Consider the following 24300-nt stretch of genomic DNA (forward strand, 5'->3'; position numbering starts at 1 on the left):
CTCCCCCTTTAACATAAAGACGTTCAAACTTGTGTTTCAGGTTCAAAGCTGTACAACTAATATCAGATATCACAGCTTGGCTAACCTTACATTTCCTTGTTGATTAGAGGATCTAATAAAACTCACCTTGAAGTCCTTTTAACGGTAAATTCAGATTATTTCAGAGAAAGCCAACACATTTTCGTGACGTTGACATACGGCGGTGCAGCGGCGTCTGCAAGCAAAGCTGACTGCTCATGCAGCAGCACAGCTGCACTTTTCCACTCTGAAGCGAAAGCAGCATAAACTGCTGTCTGTCCATTGATTTCTGATTACAAGCCTGGAGAAAAGTGACATGATTGCTGGTAGAGTGTTTCTATAGACAGTGATGTATGGGATGCCAGTAATGTCGAATTTTGCGGGCCTGCGTTGGTGTTGAGGTCCAATTGCAAAAATGTCCTGATATGGAGAGCGGTCCATTAGTCGGGTCGGGTGGGGTGGGGTGGGGGGGGGCAGCGTTTAATAACTTTGGTTAAAGAATATGTATGTAGAATTAAGCAGCCTGGGGTTTTTGTCTGTTTTCTGTGTGTTAAGAGTTCAATTTGTGAAGGATACAAATGATACAAGCTGTGCTGGTTATGGTTCCAACAACATGGTTTTCTTTGTCACATCAAATGATATCAGTTTATTTTCAGACTACTAATAGCATACAATAAAAACAAATGATATGAGATTTACAAATCAGCTTGACAAACGATTAAGTAGTTAAAAAAAAACACATAATAGATGAAAAAAGTGAAATATGATGTGTGTTATTTTGATGTCCGTTCTTGCTTTTCCAAAAAGCTGGGTTGAAAACTGATGGGTTTGCTTGTTGTAAAGGTTTTTAATGCTTGTAAAACGCCCAAAGTACTTTTAACAAAACATATTAATTTCCAACTGTAGGTATTTATTAGACTTTATAAGTTATCCTTTTAGAGGGATCTTATAGGTTTTAAAGCTCTAGGCAGCATTTATTTACTAGCAGTGGCTCTTTATGTTGAGAAAAATTTCTAAGTGATAAGATTATTATTTTTTCCTTTAAAAAACAAAAAAGTTTATGTTTGTGTTTATGTCCGACAGGTATTTGGCCCAGGGAAATTAATATTTTGCCTCACAAAGCTACTAGCAATTTCATTGCAAGGAGTAAATTTCTCCATAATGCTGAAAATTATTTCACCGGGGAGTCTCTACTGGCTTGTGGGTAAGAGATGCGAGTTAATTATATGTTCAAATGTGTTAAATTAATACGTTAGTTACACCTTTTAGCAGCTTATTTGTCCTTCTGCATATAGAGTGACTGTCCGATGTATAATCGTTCAGCTACTTCTAAAGTGTTGCCCTCCACTAATTTACATGTTATATTTTAACTATCAAACATTGAAAGGTTTTTTTTATGTAATATGTCACTGTTATATTTGCACATCTGACCAGTCCCCGCAGGTTTGGAGGTCCAGACCAACAGCTTTACTCCACTTATTTCTTGGGCATGTTTTTATTTTCGTGTTTTATCTCCGTGACTACAAGCCCTGATTGTTCTCTACATTTACTTTTTTACAAAATAAATTTTCTCTTAAAACAGTCTAAAGCCATTCTCTGAGTTTTGTTGAAGACTTTACAAAGGTTACAATTTTGCTTCCGATGACGGGACATTTTCTCTCTCCTGTTCCCAACGAGCAGCGCGCACACACCCACGTCCAGACACACACACGCAAACACACACACGCACACATGCACGGCTGTGCTCCTTTAATGAGTGTATCACAGAACAAAGCTGATAAAAATGCATGCCCTGACTCAGCCTTTCAAAAGGGAATAAGAAATAGGCCTCTGTGCAGCCATGCAGCATGCCTAATCACTTCTCAGAGCGCATGCACCTTGCATACTTTCACATACTGTACCGGATTCAAACTGTTACACACAAATGCACAAGTTTAAACTCTGATCGCAAACGTCACAAGCTGCGAATGTGTGGATGTTGGGTGCTCTATAAGAATGTAGAAGTGATATTTTGTAATTATACCTAAATAATGAACAGTTTTCTCCTTTTTCATCCAACTTCACTGAAGCTCTTTCAGATAATTATTTCATTGCTCTGTTGGTTTGCATCTTTATTTCTGGTTCCTGCTTTGCAGACTTGTGGTTCTCGCTGTTGCACTCTCCCCTCACTAGGGGGCAGTGGCACTACACCGATGTTTGAAAGCCAATCGTGGTCCTTTCGGAGAAGTTTCCCAGCATATTAGTGGACTGAGTTGCATATCAATGAAATCTGATGAATAATGAAGGTTTGAGGAGTGGAGAAGACTTTGTTATTAATGTGACTGTTGTCTTTTCTTGAAGCCTGCAGAGTCTTTCCCCTTTGCAAAGAGAGGCATATTGACACACTACTATTGCAGGATGGCAATTTACCTTGTGCGTGCACGTGTGTGTGTGTGTGTGTGCGTGTGTGCGTGTGTGTGTGTGTGTGTGGGGGTGTGTGTGTGTGTGTGTGATAGCACACTTGCATCACAGGCTGTCACTCAGTTGTAATTAGGAAGAGTCTCTCCTGCTGTCCTCTGACAGGCTTTGAATTTACCTTGCAAATACTGTGCAAATTTAGCGTGTGTGTGTGTGTGTGCGTGTGTGTGTGTGTGTGTGTCATCACTGGTTTCTACGGCATATTTGATCAGCTGTTAAATGTTTCAGCTAATGGGGCCCTCTGCTGCTTTCCTTTTATGTACACATATTTTGGAAATCAGTTGGACTTTTAGTTTATTATGCATGTTGTTTTATGTGTCCATCTGCGTATGTGTGTGTGTGTGTGTGTGTGTGTGTGTGTGTGTGTGCGTCTGTGTACGTGTGTGTGCGCATGACAGACAATGAGTGTTTGGACGGGACAAGGGTGGTGGTGGGGGGAGCTGTGTGTGATGTTTAGAGTGGGGATCACATTTAGCCTGGGGGTAGGTGAACCCATTGTAAACAATGGATCTGACAGAATCTAGGCCTTCACATCTTCAGCCCTGTGTGTGTGTGTGTGTGTGCGTGTGTGTACCAGGTTTTTATATCCTTATGGGAATCTATTTCTGTCTACAAAGTGGGGTTATGGAGACCACTGCTGCTTGTGGGGACATTTTCTTGGTCCCCATGAGGGAAATTGTTGTTTTTGGGTTAGTGGTTAGGTCTGTGATGGTTAGGATTATGGTGAGGGTTAGGCTGTAGAGATTAGTGGAAGTCAATGTGAAGTCCCCACAAGTGATGAAAACATGACTGTGTGTGTGAATATATATTTGTGGGGCGCCTGTGTATGTGTGGGTAGACCTGCGTGCAAGGCCATGGACCAACCCCAGGGCAGACTGTGCTGTCTGACAGGGTGTCTTTGTGCTTTCCTTCCTCCAGAGGCATCTTGTGTTTAAGGTGAGGAAGAGGAGGAAGAGGAGGAGATTCGAGGTGCGAGTGAACGCCGCCATGAGCTTCACGCCGTGAGGACCTGGCCAGTGGAAGATAGACGACAGACAGACAGGTGAGGCGACATCAGGTGAAGTTCCGATGTGTGTTCATGTTGATCGGGTTTGTGTCTGCTTAGTGACTCGTCTGCAAAAATGATATTAAAAATAAACTTGAGCTGAGTTAAAAAGAGAATAATAAGAATTCATGTTTGACAGGTTGGTTTAACCCAAACTTAATCACCTATACTTTTGGAATATCATTTGATTTGTATATGCAGTGAACTGTAATCATTTTAACACCCCTCACAATTTGTTGCATCATGTCTACAAACCTGATGCAACTTTTGTTCAAGTCAAGTCAAAGTTTATTTATGTAGCACATTTACAACAACCCCCCAGGTAGATAAATGATAAAATAGAAAATAAAATTAAGTTTAGTAAAAAAAAAAAATCCCACTAAGGTAACACTTTATTTGAAGGGGGTTGAATAAGACTGACATGACACTGTCATAAACATGACATAACACCTGTCATGAACATGAATAAGCCTTCATGAATATTTATGACTGTTGTCATAAAGCGTCATTCGGTAAATTTTGACACTTTTAATACAAAGTTGACATTATTCAAAATGTCTTTGTTATGACAACTTGACATTAACCAATAAATCATTACTGTTTAAACTTTACCTTTAATAACATAAAGTTACCTAATTTTTAAAGTGCAATCAGTAATTATTTTATAACAAATTTATATCAGTAAATGACATAACAAGCAAAACTCACTGAAAACAGGATATTTTCATGTATTGTCTTTAAATATTGATTAATACTCATTAACATACTCATGTTAATACTCATTAACATGAGTATTAATTAGTCTGACTTGGCTGAATGGCTTTAGTGGTTTTGCCTCATAATGACTGATAATGACTTTTTTTTTGTACAATATCAATGTAGGTTTAACAAAAATGTTAGCAGAAACATGATTTGAAAAAAAAAACCCACAAAGAAATGCTGCCACTGTTGCTTCAGGTGTACACAGAAATACGACTGTACTTATGTGAGCTAGAAAAACCAGTTTCCTCGGGTCACGTCTGTTTTTTAAGGTTGTGTTTTTCTTCCTTTGACCTTTAGCAGCTCACCTCCTCCACTGTTTGTTCAGAAAGCTGCATTTGTTGGTTGTTTTCCAGCCTCTTCCTGAACGTTGCCTCCTCTGCTTTCTCCCTCTTTGCCCCCCCTGTCCCTCCTCTCTCTCTGTCAGGATGAAGCTGAGGGGAAGGTCAGCTTGGCCTTGGCAGGTGGCCTTCCTCGTTGCCTTGGTGATGCTCTGGGTTGACCCCGTGTCCGCCGGCAGCCGTAATCATCGGGGACCAACAGGTACACGGGGTCTTGCTCTGAATCCCCCCTTGCCACCACCGTGAGAGGTTAATTACACTGTCATTTCAGAGGTGTAACACGTGTTCGCCGAGCCTGACGCGAACCAGGCCGCCTGCGTCACGGCGGAGGGCGTGTGTGTGTGTGTGTGTGTGTGTGTGTGTGAGATGTTTTTACTCTTTATTTCGCTCTGACAACAACAACGTAACCCAGACGAGGACTTGTGCTTGGCGTGGTTGCAAAGAAAATACTTCTGTTTGAGTGATACAGCCTTCACAGATACTACATAGCACTTAAGCTGTCAGAAACTGTCAACACAAACACATCCGTTTGGGTGCGATCTCATCTATTTACAGTGCAGACGCGCAGCGTTTCAGAGGCGACGCCGTTCTCGAGGACTCTCGCTGCCTCAGCGCTGCCGTGAACTTTAATGTCTCTCACGAGTAGCTGAGGCCCTTCAGTGTTTATTATGCAATTATCGTAAGTTGCAAACATTAAAGTTTACGTTGGCCTGCTTATGTGACGCCTTTAAAAGAGTATGAATGTTGAACGTTTGTCACGTTGCGTCTCAGCGGAACGACAAACTTCAATATGTTTTATTTGTTCTGACTGAGCCACACGCAGGAGTAGAGAGAAGGGAAAGAAGGAGGATGAGTGGAGAGAAAGAAGCTTAGAGAGGATGCAAGTGAACACCAATGAACTCTGCTTCTGCACCTGCAGAAAGAGAGAAAGCAAAACTGAGAAACCACAACAACAACAAACATGGATATATGACAATAACACTGGCTCACTGTTTTCCACATCTAAAGAGCATTACATACATGTGGATTCTGATAGCTTTAATGGATCAAATAATCAAATAGTCTTTCGAAGTCATTTCAAATTTAAATTCAAAAATACTTTATTGATCCCAAAGGGAAATACCTCATATTAATTTTAAATTATTCAAATAGCTATTGTAGATCCTTGGCATCTGTTGGCAGGAAATATCTCCTGTAACAGTCCATATTACAGTGCATTTGAAGAAGCCTCTGACTGAAGACGCTCTGTTTTCCCAAGACAAGTCTCTTGAAAATGTCGGTCAGGGTTATCCACTGATAATGAAGACAAAAGAAGATTTAACGTCATGATAAATACAGACAATCTGTCCGAGAATCGATACCATAAGACCAATAAATGAGGCAGACAGGTCGGAGGGAATGCTGAAGAAGTCTAAATCAGGCTTAGGTTGTAAAATAACACCCCACGTTTCCAACATTTCATTGGGGCCTGTTCAATGTGCCGTCTAGAAATCTAGAAATGAAGAGTTTGTGACACATCTGCAGACCTGCAGCGAGACGGCAGCCCAGCACATACACTGACAGCGACTCTGGAGGAGATGCAGAGATTCAGGTGGGAGAATCTGTCGGCAGAGCAACTGCTGGACTCCACATTGCTGCATAATGTGCATTGTAGTTCATAATGTGACAAATGTGAAAATGTTACACATTTGTTTGAGACTCTTCAGTCTAAAACAATCAAAACTTGACTGAAAACCTATGTTTTCCCTCCGTTGTCTCTGCGAGGATGACTGCGGGGGCGGTTCCTTGCTGAGTCACACCAACCAAGCTTGCTGAAACCTCCCAAGTCTCGTCTTCCTGGCTCTTAATTACGACAGTTTCCTTAATTATCTCTCGATTTCTCTGCTCTCGCTGTTTGTGTTGTGCAGGGTGACCTTTATGCGCCCAAGAAATGCTACCAGCATCCAGTCTTTTTCGGCAAGTGATTGTATTAGTTTCCTTTTAAGTGAAGAGAGAAGGCAGCCTGCTTACGGCAGGGACACGACTAATTACAGGCTCTGTGGATTGTGAAGGTCAGCATCATCGCCTGGCCCCCTTCTCATTTCACACTCGCCGAGAAACAAGATATCTGGTGCCCAAACAAACTGCTGCTTTTATTATTATTATTATTATTATTATTATTATTATTATTATTATTATTATTATTATTATTTGACGGTTTACTCTAATTGGCGGCGGCTTGAGAATATCAATAATCCACACATAATGCAGTTTGAGGTTGAAAAATAATTGGGTGAATGTTGTTGCTGCCAGGATACATTTTCAGGGGATTTAGCCGCTTCTGTCGCTGTTTTGTCGGCTCATCTGTGGGACCTGCGTGATCAATGTGGGTGTCGTACCTCTGTCTGCCACATGGTGGCTCTGTAGGTCAAAAAATGCCCCAAATGATGCACGTATGTCACATTTCTTTAATCTTAATTTCATCTACTTATTGTAGCGCTAATCTGTTTGATAAATGAATTCAACCAATAAAACAAATCAACCCTGAGAATATAATTTATTTATTTATTTATTATTATTATTATTATTATTATTATTATTATTATTATTATTATTATTATTATTATTTACATTTTTCCATTATAAAATGTTCCTGCTCCCCATTAACATTGAAGAACTTGGCAGGTGGTGAACAAAGTGAGTGCAACTCATTCTTTCTTTTCTCTTTCGTGTCAAATTAAAGTGAAATGCTTTGCAAACACACACACAAAATAAATGGCGTTTATTAGCGCTAGCGTGGCTTTAAAGGCACCTAAAAAGAACAGAACTTTGCAGAAGATGAACTGAAGCGCTTCGTGTTGCCTTCGCTGTGTATGAAAACTCCTCCATAAACAATGATGATTGAAACATGAAGCAACAACCATCTTAGAGAAGCAATGGAGAAAAAGAGAAGTGGAGAAATTCAGAGCAAACAACAACCTTGACACTTTTTTGGCACCGCTATATTTATTAGCATAAGCTAACCCCATACAACTTCCTATACAATAAATGTCTCAAGCATTTTTTTTTTTACTATTTATACTTTAAAAATGAGCGATATGGAGATATTTTATTAGTAATAAATGTATTTCTGTGTCTCTGTGTAGATGGGGGATGGAACTGTTGCCCTGCAGTAAAAACATCCTGGGTTTGTTCTCTAAACTACATGTGTTGGCACTTCACTGCACAGTCCAAAAACATGATAGCTAGCTTAATCGATTTCTCTACATTGACAGTATTCATGCTTGTATGTGCGCAGGTGTGGTGGTGTGAACTTTCAGATCGGCTCTACATGAGAAATGAAAGGAGAGAGAGAAAAAAAGACTTCGCTGTCAACCCATCGGTGAAGTTTTCTAAACTGTACTGGGACTTTAACTGGAACTGTTTGAAAAGATTTGAGTTTTTCTTCAATAAACACTCCAGGTGGATCTGATGCAAGTCAAAGCCCCTACCGTACTGTTATGCACAATAGGGGCTCTGTGATGCTGTGGGCGTGTTTCTCATCCAAATTCCTTGAGGACCTGTCAGAGTTCATGACTTGATGTGTTCTTCTCAATTTGATTTCAATAAAAACCTGGTTCCGTTACCGGAAAAGTGAAAGTGGGTCATCAGCAGGATATTAGCACAGAAACGACTCGCTTGACGAATTATCAACCATCTTTTATGGTCCTTAATCCAACTTGGATTCCTGGAAAAGTTGCTCCTTCAGCTTCTAGAGTTATCATTTCACGTCATATTCTAGCTCGCTTTGGAGTAACACTTTCATCTATGTGTCGCTTTCGGAAAGCCACAAGACTTCTTGTGAAGAATAAAAACACAAACAGCCCAGTCAAGTGATCCCATTTCACCGACATGCGTCTGTTGTATACAGCAACCTTTGTCACTACCTGCAGCCTGTAATGATAATGAACAGGAGGCCTAATGCAGGCCTGTAAAACACCAATCATGTCAGGAGGATTGATGGGCCGTGCCGGTGTTCAGGTGAGGAGTAAATGGAGCAGGCAAGTGAAAGGTCTCAAAGACGCTGAGTGAAAACAAAAAGGATGACAGGTCGAGGAAAGCCGATTTGTAGCAACAGCGGGTTGACTTAGCAGCGAGTTTGACGTGTTTTCACGCCGCTCGGCACAAGCGATTCCTGAAATCTCGCTCCTTTGAAACCGCTCCGAGCGTTCCCGCTGAGATGTAGACCGCATCGCCTCCCAGATCCGGATTTCACGACCTCAAACGGAGTTGCTTGATACCTGCCCTTTCTCAGCCGCAGACATGCCTGTCAGGAACTGACAGAGGGAGAGACATAGCCTTTTTGATAAATTGTACAATTCTCCTGCTTGTCTGTGTCTGTCAGAATACATCAGTCGCCTGACTAACCCGTCAGTTCGAGGCAGTCTGAACGCCCGGCTATTGTTACGCCCCCACTGCCTGCCGCAGGAATAGAAGCATTTAGCCATGCTTGAGAAGACTTTTCATCTCGCTGTGTAGGGCTCTATTACACCAATACGGCCATAACAGAATGCTTTAAAGGCAACACCGAGGCATTCGACACACTGTTAGTTTGTGTATAGAGCTGGGAGCTGAATGTTTAACACATAAATCTTTTTGTAGATGAGGGGAGGGAATCAGCAGGACGTTGATACGGAAGGTAAAGCTGTGGAGGCTCATCATGGAGCCTGAGCATTTTGTTTCTTGGTTCTTCTTGGTTCCTCTCACTAACATTGGGTTTTTTCCTAGCTGGAAGACTTCTCCCGTTCCCCGAGGGATTACCTTCAACACGCACATGCCCAGACCTGAATGAATTCAAAATGTACTTTTCAAATTGTTTTTCAGAAGAAAATGTCAAGGCTTTCAAGGAAAAGTTAAATGGTACTTTGTAAAAAAAAAAAAAAAGTAATTTCCTCCTTAACATACAGTAACACCTGCTGCTTGTGCCGTCCATGGTGGCAACAACTCCCCAATGGATTATTGATGAATGAACACGAACACAAATATATACATATTATTATGCTATATTGTATATATATTGAAAAAACAGGTTGTGTGACTGCAAATATGTTCATTTTGTTTCACAGTAGAGTAGCTAACTTTAAGGTGTTCACTGTGTTTAGCCCGGAGGGGAAGACGCTGTCTCTCTCTGCCGAATGTTTTTATTACAAATTGCAGTCTGCATTGTTGACCTGGAGGTAAAAGTCTAACCAGCGTGTGTCCAGGACGCGTGGGACATGCTGAGCTGCTAGCTGCCCTCTTTTGCTGACCCTACACCTGCCTGCACAAGTCCTTGGTGGAGGGAAGGTCAGCGCTGATGACCCTCGCTCCAAACCTGATTGATTGTTGAAGTATGGACCTGTCTGGTTTTTTCGTTATTGTTTTTTCCAGATGGACCAAACTTCACAGTGATGGATGAACTCAGGGCAGAGTCTGAGCTCTGTGTGTGTGAGGACGATCTTAGGTCCTGAGATAGGATGGTTACTAGGAACTGGAAATGATCCACAGTATTTTGAAAATGGTGAGGCGGCAGAGCGTGGAGGGAGTTGTTCGGTAGCACACCGTCACCTCCACTGTCTTGAGTGAGTTAAACTCCAGATGGTGCCGATTCACTTCCTGTCCGTATTCAGACTCCTTATCATCCTGGTTCAGACCAATGACTTCTTCAAGTTTCAGTCGTTTCACAGATGGGTCCGCCGAGGTGCAGGCGTTTATTTACAGAGAGGACAGATGTGGGGACAGAACACAGCCCTGAGGGACGCCACTACTGATGGTTCATGTGTGGGAGAAGATGCTGCCCGGTTTAGGCAAAGGTGGGGAAACACCACCAGGACTTTGAGCTTTTCTGGCATTCTGGTGCTGAAAGAGGGTATTCACACGTTCATCAGTGAGCTTTAGTGCATTCAGAAGGTCAAAGGGCAGAGCAGTTGGAGGAGGAAGAGATGCAGGTAATCCTTTTTATTACAAACAAGATTGTTGCTTTTGTGCTCATTCTCTTTCTCATGAGCACAGAAGTGAAAAGTTGTAGCTGTATTTGTTCAGTTTACTGTAAATCACCCCAAGCAAAATATTTGCAGTGTTCTACAGGTCAGAGTGCAAGAAAACATTACGAGGAAGAAAATTATTATTATTATTATTATTATTATTATTATTATTATTATCATTTTACTGTAGGTGTTATTAATATCCTCATCAAATAGATTTTAAATGCTGATTTCTTTCTGGCCCCTGACATTTGCTTACTGATTAAACATCCTGGATGTTTACAGGTATAAATCAAGGCAACGGGCAAAAGCTACAGGCTACACATACATCTGCACATAACTGCTTGGATATGTTGAGGAATTCGCCTGATATTATTTCACATTTCCAAAACCGACTTTGTGTGTCGACCTTTTCCTGGCCTTTTTTTTTTTTTTTTGCAACAAAGCCTTAAAATTTTATTCTGACAAAACACCAGCTGCCAAATATTGTAATGAGGAATCTTCAGTAAGAATCCGACGTGCTGAAGAGAAAGCAACACGCTTTCATCTACATGAGTTTATCTCAGCTGTAGCTGTTGAGCTTCCTCACATATGTACAGATCGTTTTCTGATCATGAATGTTGGCCAGTACTTTCATATAAAGCTCAAAATAACTTTGACCACTGCTAACCTAAACACACTGTATCTTTGCTACAGCTGCCTTTTGCACAAGTTGCAGGTTCAATTCTTACAACAGTTTTTTTCACTAGAGGGAGCAAAAAAATAAAAAATTATAAAATAAAAACAAACAACAGCATTGCTTTCTTTTATAAATACATATATTTGAAGCTTCATTTTATCACTAGTTATTTTACAAGGCAGAATATTTGCTTCAGTAGATAAATAAATAGGAAAAGCATTCTTCATGTAGTGCTGCTGCTCCATGATGTGGGAAATGTTGGCAACATGTGATCTTGTTTTTTAAAAAACTGGCCATGAAACACAGCTTTGTTAAGTATTTGCTTGAAGAGCACCTTGGAGTGTTTTTTTATTGTATTTTCATTAAACTGCATCTGTACTTCTTAACACACACGCAGGCACGCACACACACACACACACACACGCACGCACACACACACACACACACACACACACACACACACACACACACTTTCTCTCTTCTTGCTGTTGTCCTCTAAGTAGCGGAAATCCTTTTTTCTATAAAGAAGTATGTGGGTAGTTTTCATATCTTACACCTGTCTGCATTTACCTCATTAGCATTAATTCATACTTTGTTGTGATTTTAATTAGGTTGCCAACTGTGGGCAGACTTTATATATATAAAACAGATGCATGACTAAAAAAAAAAAGGTCACGGTTTTATCCATCTGCTTTCAAGTTCGAAAGAAGCAGCTTGTTTCAGCAGAAAACGGGGTTCTGTTTAAAGGTTATGAGTAGTAAATGTCTTACCCAATCAACAACCTTCTTTAGTGACTTCATATAATATTAATCTTTATTAGTTTGTCCTGCAGGATGAGACTGATATTTAGTGGAGGAATGGCTAAGACCAAAGTGTCTTTGGCCATCTGTAAATTCCTCCAAAGAAAATTATCGCATTTTGTAGAAAATTATTGACGCTACACCACTTCTCAACTTCAAGTGTAAATAATAATCAGCTTTTATCCTCTCAGAGCATTTGTTGACGCGTCCAAATGTCCCACAGCAGTCCTCGAATGAGCTGAAACGTGTTTTTCTTCATCAGTGGAGTCTTGCGCAGAAAGTGGACGTAGAGACTAGCGGTTTTTAGCGAGTTGCTGATTTCTTTTTTTGGAAGAATTGTACCTGCTGATTCTCTGTGAGTGGTCACAATTAGGTTTTAGCTTCATAAGTGACACAACCAGCAGGTCTTGCTCATATCGTCTGAGTTTGTTAAAGAGGTATGGATTTAAAAGGTCTCAAGTGTTTGCTTGACCATCCTAAGAGCGAGAACCAAGACGGCGAAGCATACTGAGCAGCCAGTACAGCTGGATGAGTGGCGATTTGATGTGAGATAAAAACTGTGAAGGTTTGGTAAGAAGTCTGGCAGCAGCGTTCCACACAACATGTAGAAAACCCAGTGATGGTTTGCTTAAGCAGGTGAATGATGAGTTACAGTAGTCAGTACATTTTGAAGAAATAAATGCATGAACAACAACTTCCTGTCCTGTTTTTGAGATAATATTACTTACTAAATGCTAACATTAGCTTACATACAGTTGCACTGATAGATGGCAGGGTTAGTTTCCAAATGCTGACCGTTTTCTACCATTTCTTTTTTTTAGAAACTAAGACTTTGCATGTTTATTACTTATTCCTTGTAACAAACAATTTTAATCACATACAACTTCATTTAAGGACATTTTTGTCTCAGATTCCATGTTAACAGCACCATACAGATCTGGAAACAATTGAGAGAGCATTTAAAACGACCCGTTTTTCTGATTTTACTCTTTATAGGTTTATGTTTGAGTAAAACGAACGTCGTTCTTTTATTCTGCATTTCTCTCAAATTCCAAGCAGAAATTTAGTATTTATTTGCAGAAAATGAGAAACGGTCAGAATAACGACAAAGATGCAACGCTTTCAAACCTCAACTAACGCAAAGAAGGCAAGTTCATACTCATTTAGAAACAACAATACTAATGCTTTATCAGAAATCAATATTTGGTGGAGTAACCAGGAGGCTTTCAATGGGGTTCAGTGCAGTGGTCTGTTCATATTTTCCAGAGTTGTACATTGATGTATTTAACACTTATTTATCCTGCTGCATTAGCTCAATAAACCTTTACAGAGCCCGACTTTTAAGATTCATTACTATCCCTTCAAAAATACAAACAGCTCCATCCCAGGTCTGACGCAGGCAGTCATTAGAGGAGACCGGGTCGCCTTCTGACCTCATTACTGCAGCCAAAGATGAGCTTCTCTTTGTTCTGTCTGCTGGCCGTGGCACCTCCTTCCTCCACCTGCTAGACTCTGTCTCTGCTCTTCTTTGTTCCTCACTAACAGCCTGTGTTTCTCTCTCAGGTGTGGGGGGGCCGTCAGACTGAGCGGCTTCAGCCGGCTAAAGTTCTGCGAAAGCAGGGAAATTAAATTTTAATTCTGGGAGTAACTAAGATTAAACAAGGGGAGCTGATTGTGTGTGATTTAGGGTCGAACTTTTACATAGTTACTCTGAGCTTTTTTTTTTTTTAAACTGCGCCTACTAATAATACAATTACAGCTGCAGTCGTAGTTGTCTTCTGAAGTTGTGTTCTTTTTTTTCAGTTCTTGATTTTTTTTTTTTTTTTTTTTTTTATCAGTGGATGGAGGCTTTATGTTTGCACGAGTGTGTGTGTGTGTGTGTGGTAATCTGGCAGCTGCTCCAGCCTCAGGAGAGTCTGAGACAGAGAAGTGAGGGAAATGAAAGTGGAGGGATGATGGTGGAGCGGGGTGGGAGGGGGGCGCCCTCGGTGAGCCAGGGATCATTGATGGGGCTCTCTGGAGAGAAGAACAAACAAACTTTAAATCAGAAAGGATGAGAGGGGCCATGGCCTGCAGAAATAGAACCCTCGACGGTGTGTGTGCGTGTGTGTGTGTGTTCGGACGCACTTTCTGTGCACGGCGCACTCAGTCGGGCCTGAAAAGTTTCAGAGTCTGTGTAAAGTCACGCACATAAATGGAATCTGGGCTTACGGTACAGTATAAGCAAGGTTTTTCCAGCGGTGTAAAGAGGCTTATAGGTAGCTGGTAATGTCACCAGAAGGGTTTGCTGTTCTCGCCCGAAACTCTTAGGAGAGCACAACAAGCTTTGCGAGGGAAGATAAGGCGGCCGCGAACCATTCAGGAGCCTTAAGCAAAGATTAGATTCACTAAATATTTTACCCAACAGTAAACGCAAACACCAGGCATAAAAGTCTTTCCCCCCGGGGAAGTCGGCTGTTTAATTCGCTGAATAAAACATAACTTTAACACCTACGCTATCTAGTTCCAAACATTAATATTGAACAGAAGTCTATTTGCACATCATTTCTGAAGGATTTCCAGGTTCACGCTGCAGCTCCGGTTAGGCTTCTGCTCGCGTACAGACGTCTCAATAATAGATGGAAACAATATTTGTTGACCAACCATTTTCAGCGTTTTTGGCCGTTTCTCTGTTGGGATTTATGATTGAATGCTTGTGTAAACTTTCGAACAGGTTGAGTTTGGTAATATCTGTTATTATGATTTTTCTTTCTTTTCTTTTTTTTTAACTTTTATTTAATATCAACGTAGAAAATACATGGTCCGATACGTTGCATTAGTGAAAGGAAGATAAAATCACGAAACTAACAAAGAAAAGGAAACAGTTGATATTGTATTATTAGCCGTGTGTGTGTATGAGAGTGTGTGAGCAAAAATGGTGATATGAACGATATTATCACCATGTAGAGGAGTTAAACAAACCACAAACAAACAAAAAGCATTAATACTGGCAATAATAATAATACATCAATAAATTATGAAAGACGGGTAGATATAGACATATGACGGATCAATTAATGAAACTGGTAAATTAATTCTACTGGGTGGGATTTGTTATATTGCTTACAGGAACTACATGAAATGAGAAGGGAGGAATGATGCCGAAAAACTTCTGTGAAGTACTTTATACTGAATGAGCAGCTTTTTTTTGTCATATATGAGATATTATTGCAAATGTCAATCCAGAAGTCACAATCTGTGTTTATATTCAGATCTGTTTGCCATTTTGAAGTAGGTATTGATATTGTTGAATCAATCCTGTTTAACATTCTGAATATCGACTTAGTTTTTTTCTTTCTAGACGCAATTTTAATTCTTTCATTAGGATCTATAATGAGTTGTTGTGGGTCATATTTACTTTGCATAAGAGATTTTAATTGAATATATTCTAAGAATTGAGTACCATTAAGTTTATATTGTTTAGTTGTCATTATGATTTTAAAAAAGAGCAAAGACAACTATCTGAAAGCAAATGGCCCTATATATTTTAGGTGCTTTAAATAATTGTCATGGTATGTAAACTTAGGAGCCCAACCACAAGCAATCACAAAAACTAAGGCATTATTTACATTGCGTCTTGTGAAAAACGCAATAATCGCAGCCTAAAATATTCAGAAACCATACTCACACACTTTGGATTGGAACAAAACAAACACAAACGCTCAAAAGAAAAAAAATGTTGTGGTTTCCAGGGAGTGGTTCTTTTATCGGTTCTTTTCCATTAGTTGGTTCACTTTGTCTAAAAACGACTCAAAAGAAAACGAGTGTCTTTTTCTCCCCCCCCATCATCTACTGCTGTTGTGTTTTCCTTCTGCGTGCAATGACAAAACCAGAGGTGCCTTTGTGGTGAAGTTAATGAGGCCACGCTGCGGAGGATAAGAGCGTCGCTAAAGAGTGTTTATTTATGAATCAAAGACTTAGCCTGGAATAAACCAAGGCGTTTAAACATCCGTAAATACTTCAGCAGATTTATTTCATCCTCAGAAAGAACTGCTCAGCGTCTCGCGGTTCGAATTTGAACCTGGCAGTTTGCTGCAGCAGTCCACCGGCGTGCCTCTGGAAAGTTGATTCATTTGTGTCTCCTCCTCGTGTCTGTCGTCCGCAGTGTCGTATCAGGTGAAGCAGGGCACCTGCGAGGTGGTGGCCATCCATCGCTGCTGCAACAAGAACAAGATTGAGGAGCGATCTCAAACCGTCAAGTGCTCCTGCTTCCCGGGGCAGGTTGCCGGGACGACCAGAGCCAGACCCTCCTGCGTGGAAGGTAAAAAGTGTGCGACAATAACTCATGAGAACGGTCCAATCACTGGTTTTATCTTCCTTAAGCTCCCAAAGGCCTTCAACTCTTACACACACAACCGGTTGTTGCAATTGAAACGTTCTTGATGGCTTTTCTGTTGCTTATTTGCATGAGAAAAGGGGAATTGAGTCATGTGAGAAACATGGCTGTCATCTGTCAGCTGGAGTCGACAACAAAAGTTTGGTGTTAAACTCAAAGGCGACTTCAGTGTTTGTCAGGAAATCTGGAATATTTCTAAATGTCCTGAATTCGTTGACCACTTAATTACATACTCGACGGTATATTTTACTGTCATGATGGTTTTTGTGGTACATGGTGGACTAATAGGACTAAGTAATAACTCCAGAGCTGCAAACTTTACGTGGGTTTCATATCACATTTTCTCATGTAGTGTCTAGAGACCTTAAAGGAATGGTTGCATCCAGGTGTTGTGTCACCAAGTATAACGCTAAGCTTCAGATGCAGTGGTGTAAAGCACCGTCCAACTGGACTCCACATCAATACACACTTGTTCTCCAAATTGTAAAACCATGCCTGGTAATCCGCTGGGCTTATCTGGGATTGGCAGATCCTGCCTGACTGAAATGAGTCTGGTAAAGTTTGGTGCATGGGGGGGATCATGGTGTGGAGCCGTCTCTCAGGAACCCTGTTTAGTTCCAGTTGAAGGAGTACATTTCCTTTGTTGGACCTGGTTGGGACCCTGTTCCAACATGACTCTGCACCAGAGCACAAACTTAAGGTCCATAAAGGCTTAATGAGCCTTTATGGTGTGGAGGAACTTGACTGGCCTGCACCTCGATCCAACACAACAGAGACAGTGAAACATTTCCCCTGTTTGTAAGGAGCTTTCCCCAAAGAGCTGAAGCTACTATAGATGCAAACATTAGGTTGACATAGATTAAGGCTGGGATGCCACTCAAGTTTATATGTGTTAATGGAGACGCGTGACTACAATACAGGATGGAGGGAATCATACTTGAATCTAACGTGTGTGTGCAACTTGTCCCATCGTCACGTTTTATTTCCCCTTAACTTTTGCTTTATGTCACTTTGTGAACCGTAAAAACTTTGTCTGAATTCTAAATTGTAGTTTGTTTGTTGAACTCTTGTTTTTGCAATAACTGAGGCACTGATTAATCTCACACAGGTCCTAAATGTGTCTAATCAACTAGCTTGACTGAAGTTGCGATCGCTGTAATGATGTTTGGGTTTCACGTTCTGTTGTTTGCTTCAGTACTTTTGCCTTAGTATCTATTCAGTTTCTTCTCCAGTTTTTTTTTTAACAGGTTTTGATCATTTTTTTTTATCTTCCTGTCCACCAGGTTCCAGATTGTAATCACCACTCAGTGGGCACACACCTGCTGTCGCTTAAGCTAAAGTTGCATCTTGTCTTTTATCCTGTGCTTCATATTTCACACTCTCTTTTCCACTTTCACTTCTTTGTTCTTTCTCATGTTTTGAGGTTGTGCTTTGGATGTGCTTACATTTCATTTTTAATTAGTTATTTTTGCTTTATTTGCACTTATGCAAGGCTGCTGTCCTCCCGGACCGCTTGCCCGACATCCGAACAACAAATCTGTTGATGAAAACAATATTTATCAGTTATCATGACAATAAATAAATTCTGCTTTAAGCAAGTCTAAAATACTCAAGACTCACCTTTTAATTGTGTTTAAGGACATTAGAAGTCGACTGAAGACAACTTCTACTAACTCCAGGATTCCTTCAAAGGACGTTTGAGGTTTTGTTTATCAGTTTACGGTTAGGATTTTAAAAAATGTGGTTTTTTAACATGCGGCGCAGATTAATTGTGCCCCTGAGAGATTTCGATGGGGGACCAACATGAAATAGAAAATAATTCTAAGGAACTGCTGTCATTTAGGTTTTCTACCTTTAGATGAAACAGATGTTGGATGTTTAAGCCGCTGCTTAAAGAAGTTCAGAGTATATAACAGATATCTTTTCCCGTTATTTGTACAACTTTTTTTTTATGATATAAGAGAACAGTTTTATCTTAAAAGATGCAATATGATACAATCAAAGTCTTGTCTGACTGGATTTTGCCACTATAGTTGTTGATTTCCTGTTACAGTCTAAGAAACATAAAGGTTGAGATGCTGCATGAATGGTTGTGTTTTTCTGTGATGGACTGGTGACCTCTCTAGGACACTTCCTGCCTTTTTCTCATTGGTCATTACATGTAGGCACCAGCAACCACCCCTAGCATTGAATGACTGTAGAAAATTAGAGAGAAATACGTTGTGAACAGCTTATAATGCTAAGAGTAGTTTAGTCTGAATACTGATCGGAACAATTAGCGAAGGCCGATGTTTGTGCAACACGCTCCGCTCAGCTGTGACTTCATTTCCAGACCAAAGCTCTGACGTCTGAGACAAACTGAGTCCAGCGTGCAGTGGCTGCAACGCTGTGGAGGACTGAAACCAAGCAGTGCACGTGTTTGTGGAGTGTGGCTTATGTTTTGCTTCTTATCTCTGCTTCTTTGAGGGGTTTTTTTTCTTTCTTTTATTCCTGAGTATTGTGCTCTGCTGGCTGCATTCTAGCGCTAATACCCAACTGCAGTGCGGTCAGAACGACCACTAATGCATTCAGAGAACTACTGTGGACAGATGAGACCAAAGCAGCAGAAATCATCAAAGTTTAAATGTAACTAACATATTCAGTTTGCAAATAGGTAAGTCAGTGTGTTTGTATTCAGCTGGCTTTTCTATTGAACTTTGGTTGTTTTCCTGTAATTCCCATGCTTTGGGTTGCATTTAGGCTAATCTACTGACATCGTAATACACTACTAAGTTCAAGCAAACACATACATGTGTAAACCTGTTTTTGTCTCCTGGTGTGAGGTCTTGATGCTTGGCTGTGGAAATGACAGACAGACAGATGGAGGGTCTTGGTGGCGTCCGTAGACTGCTGTTAAACCTGTTTGTCCGCTCCATGAGCTTTTTCCCGGCAGGAAACAAGCAGTGTTACTGACCTCTATCATCCGCAGGCGCTCCACAGAGATCAAGCACACACACACACACACACACACACACACACACACACACACACACACACACATACACACAGACACACACCGACACACGCAGAGTCAGCCATCCTGATCGAATCACGCTGCGTTAGCCGCACTGCCAGAGGAAGATACATGGTTGCCTCGGACTGGAGTGGAGCCGGTGACCCTCCAAAGCGCAGGGGGTTATTCAAACTGTTAAGGTCAGCTGGAGAGAATTGAAACTATTCAGAGCTCCCACTAGAGTGACTCTATCAGACTGTCTGCTGCTGTGATTCCTTGTGAGAACGGAGAATCAGCACATTTGTTGACCCATGTAAACAAAACCTGGGTAAAGTGAGCCACACAGTTTTAATGGAATAAAGCAAACAAACAGACAGACAGATATTTGAAAGCCTTTGTTCATTTTTATGGTAAATGACATGTTCATTATTTCATAAAGTTTTTATTTCTATTTGTTAAAATGTGCTGACCTAATTATATCTAAGTTTGAGTAGCATGTACTCTTGTCTTTTTACATGCAAATTAACAAACAGCATTACCATTTTTTGTTAAAGGTTTTTATAAATAAAATCTATCTATCTATCTATCTATCTATCTATCTATCTATCTATCTATCTATCTATCTATCTATCTATCTACTGGTTCAGTCACCATGTTGCTGTTGCGCCATGTGGCCAGTAGGAGGAGCTTTCCCCTCTGAAATGGCTTCTCCACAGTCACACCTGCTGCATCATTCCAGCTCTGTTTTCAGGCCATAAAAAAGTAGATTTGTTTTTTAACCTCTTTGATGAGTTCCTAGATGGGAACTGTTGCTTGATAATGATAAAATCAGGCAACCATGGCAAAGATGATTGGCTGGGTAATGAAAGTCAGGAGGAATAAGGAATCGCGTGAAACTCCGCTAACCTCTCGGAATAGTCATTGCCCCGGCGCCTTGCTTTTGTTTGTTCAAACCCAGGGCTTTGCTAAAAGGAAGAAGTGTCACTGATGAAAGGCTAATAGGTTTACCATTTGACTGAGCCTCAGTCAGAGATAAATTTGTTTTGATGGTTTTAATGACTTTTTTTCCCTCTGACTCACAAGTCTTTTGCACAGAATCGGCACTCTTCCTCCCGTTCTCTCGCAGGCATCTCATCTCTGGCACTCACCGCCTCTCGCTTGCAGATCGAGGGCTCAGCGGGACTTATGCTGTGAGTCACGCTTGACCTCTGAGTCTGGGGTAACAAGATCTCGCCTCATCCTTTTATTCCAAAGCACACAAAGGCATGTTGATGCACACTCTTCCACGCTTGTTAGACTCTTTTTCTTGTGTTTTATTTTAAAGGCTCAATCACTGATGGTGCAAGGCAATCCCCTCTCAGTAGGAACCCTTTGTAGAAAAAGCCACAGAGTAAATGGAGCCACGTTATTGACGATGTCTGAAAAATGGGTAAACCCTTCTAATGGCTGCTGTCTTGTACGGCGCGTCTTTCATCGTAAAACTCTTAGAACCAGTTTCCTGAATCTTTTTTCCCCAGCTCAGATCAAAGTGGTGCTGGAGTCTGAGAACAATAATATTAGCACCAAATTTACATTAAGTTACCTAAGTGTTGATGTCAAGACATTGAGAGAAGTCCTCTGTTACCACACCTCCATTCAGCTCCTTCAGACTAGCCAGCAGCAATTAGCAAACACCTGGTGAAGCTGCACATCTGCTGAGCTAATTATAGGAGCTACTGCTCAGTGGAAGTAGCTCCTATAAAAACATTGTTAAAAGGTTAATAGAGGAGCCATGTTGTGAGGACTTCCTAAACGAGGGCTTTTAGAAAGAGTAGGAGTTTTTAAAAGTCAAATTTCTTTTAAGTCATATTACATTTTTTTACTGAAGCTAACAGCATGTGATTGTGCCTGGAAAATATATAATACTGCCTCTTTAAAGAAAATAGAACATCATAAAAAAAGTGGAAATATGAAATATTTCACTATATGAGTGTGTAATACTTGAGTTTCTCTTTCTGAAATGAGGAGGGGGGGGGGGGATACTGAGACTTTTTGGGATCACCAAAGCTCCATGGCAACCATTTGATGCCAAAGTCTACATGCCAACTAGTTGTTTACCAGAAAGCAAAAACTTTGTCCTGAGTGGAGTTTGCTAGAATTTACTGGGAACATAATAGTTTGGTCAGATGAGGTTAGGAGGTTTTTACAACAGAATAGTACGGGAAACCTGTTTCAGTTGGTTGGGTGAAAAAAAAAGTCATTCTTTCATTTGGTTTGGTTTATTTTCACTTCGCATTTGAAAGTTGACAAAGCCGTCTGTCAAACAGCCACAACAGCAACTTGTTTCTGGTGCCTTCACAAGAACCTGTCCAGTACGAAAAGCCGTCGGAGGCAGAAAACTTTCCAACATTTTTCTTTGTATACAGGAGTCGAACGGAGCGCTACATAAAAAGACAGCAGTGAGAAAGACTTTCGAAACGCTGCTGTGGCTACACAGACACCAACGAGCTTTCACACCTGCTGTCCGAATAGTAAACCTTTTAAAGTGGACCAAACGGCTCCGATGTGAAAGTGCCCAAAGGTTAAGCTTCTCTACAACAAAGAGTGAACTTGTGGAAATACATCTAAGGCGCAGTATCAATGATTACAGTGGAGGATCTTTGGCCTGGACAGTTTCCACAGGGAGCGGAGCAGAACGGGTCGGTGATGTTTGGTACGCTCTGTTAGCGCGTCTTCACCTACAGTTGGACTCTCACTGGGCAGGCGGGGTCATGCTGCGTCCAAAGACCTTTTTTAAAGTGGGTGTAATCACAATGTATTTAAAAAGTCAGGCGATTTAAAATAGAAATTGAGGAGGCTCTACCAGTACACTGAAAACAGGTCATCGCTGGGCCTTACAGCAGCATAATTGTCCGAAACGTTTGGCCAGATAAACACAAAAAGACACGAAATCCCCAATCTCAGCCCCCAGGCCTAAATCCTGTTGAAAACCTGCGGGGTGAACTGAAGTGGAAAGAGCATAAGAGGGGCAGGTCCCCCCCCCTCTCCGCCTGCACCAGCCTGGTGTAGTATGACAGGATGAGACTCCTCACTCTCCTAAAAGCTGTGGTACAACTTAGTTAGAGTGGAGATATTGGCTGACACTGAATCAGAAGGATTTTATTTTGTAACTCTGAACTTTCACAACTCAATAAACAACAATCCATCGCATTTTCATGAGGCCAGTTGTTCAGACCATATACTCGCCGCGCTTAGATGCGCATTATTTTCCTCCGATAGCTATGAGCTGAAGTCATACAGGCGTAGCCGTATGTCAGCCTTCCTCAGACAACATCGTTACGGAGGACGGCGACCTGATAAAACTGGAAACAAGTGGGCTTTGTTCCGTCTGCGACAGGCGTCGTATTTCATCGCTTGTTGCACAAAATTTCATTGAACATTTCATCAGGTATCAACCAGCTGTTGTTTATCACCTTTCCCTTATTGTGGAGCTTTTGTCATTTTTTTGTTGTTGTGATTCTTTCTCCTGTCCGTTCCCGCGAAGGTGTGCCGCTGTCCAGTCTATTTCTGACAGTTTTCACAATGCTCTCCCTACCTGGGTTTTCTCATCATGCGTACCTGGGCTGGCATGAATATGTGAGCTCGGGCTACGCTGATGCAGTGCGTTATTAAATCACCGCTGGGAAAAAGATGGATGCCGCTCTCCACCTGCTTCTGTACCACAGGATCACTGAGTGGAACAGTTACAAAGCCGTGGGGCGTTCATAGCTCTGGGTCCATCCTCAGCCCAGATTGTGTGTGTGTGTGTGTGTGTTTGAAATAAACCATTTGCCTTTAAATAATAATGACCTCAGAGTGAAGGCGCGGGAGTATTTATTATGCCTTCTACTCGATGCACAGTCGTTGCGGTATTTACCTACACATAAAAACCACAAAGCAGCCACACGGAGGTGCAGAGGTGAATTGCTTGTTGCGGTTTATGGTCCATGTTGGGGCGGCGAACGACTTCAGTGCGCGACTTTGTTAAGTATTAATGGGAAAACACTCCAGAAGACTCGTACCAGACTGCAGAGGTCGTAGCTGCTTCAAATCACGGCAGTTGGTCAAGCATTCATATTTCATTGGTTCATCATTTGACTTTAGATGAAAGGGTTAGAGGTCGATGACAGATTTTCTTCATAGTTTTTTTTAGGTTGGAGAGTAACATTCTGATGGCTTCAGGGACATTAACTTTGCTACAATTTGCCACACTTGATGTTTCAACCAGATTTCCACATTTAGAGGGTGACACGTTTACTTGTTTTGTAAAGTACCGCAGGGTGGGAAGCATCTCTGAGAATCAGTTTTCACATCTTGCCAGACTCTCAAATGGTTGTGGGCTTTGACTAGGCACTGAATTTGCAGTAACGTAAACCAGGCCATTGACTCCATGTATTAGTGGCTGAGACAGATATTTTTGGCTGGCTAAGCATAAATTTAGTGACATTTGGAATGTATTAGCCAGAAAATATTGAATTGTAGAAAGTTTTTTGTGAAACTACCTTTGCCTTGACAAATCTATTTGTGACATAATTGTGCAGTCCCATTGCCCGATTCTTTCCATTTTCAGATCATTGACTATAGACTGATGGGTCACATGCTCAAAGCTCGTAACGTTCCCTAACTCTGCTTTCATTTTGTTCACAACTTAATCCCTGACATATTTACCACATCCCTTGATCTTCATGATGTTGTGTCTTCACTAATGATCTCTAATAAACTTCCAGGGCCTTCGTCAAATTGCTGAGATGAGATTATGTAAACATGCTCTCCATTTAGTGGTGGCACATCATCTTTTTTAGGGGTATCAGAGTAAAAGGGGCAGGGTACAAATA

The 24300-nt window shown here is 41.1% G+C and overlaps 1 protein-coding gene across 1 annotated transcript in view; it reads left to right on the forward strand.

The window, feature by feature from the left end:
* The first annotated feature begins 4409 nt into the window (after window positions 1-4409).
* tafa4b (TAFA chemokine like family member 4b) overlaps window positions 4410-24300 on the forward strand; it is a 32566-nt gene continuing 12675 nt past the window's right edge. Inside the window, exons 1-2 of the mRNA XM_014967359.2 lie at window positions 4410-4822; window positions 16225-16380. Of these exons, the coding sequence (XP_014822845.1) occupies window positions 4708-4822; window positions 16225-16380 (271 nt within the window). The 5' untranslated portion in view covers window positions 4410-4707. The remainder of the gene's footprint in view (window positions 4823-16224; window positions 16381-24300) is intronic.

This window comes from Poecilia mexicana, unplaced genomic scaffold (assembly GCF_051168715.1).
Source record: "Poecilia mexicana isolate PSO_F unplaced genomic scaffold, ASM5116871v1 scaffold_5, whole genome shotgun sequence".
NCBI lineage: Eukaryota > Metazoa > Chordata > Actinopteri > Cyprinodontiformes > Poeciliidae > Poecilia > Poecilia mexicana.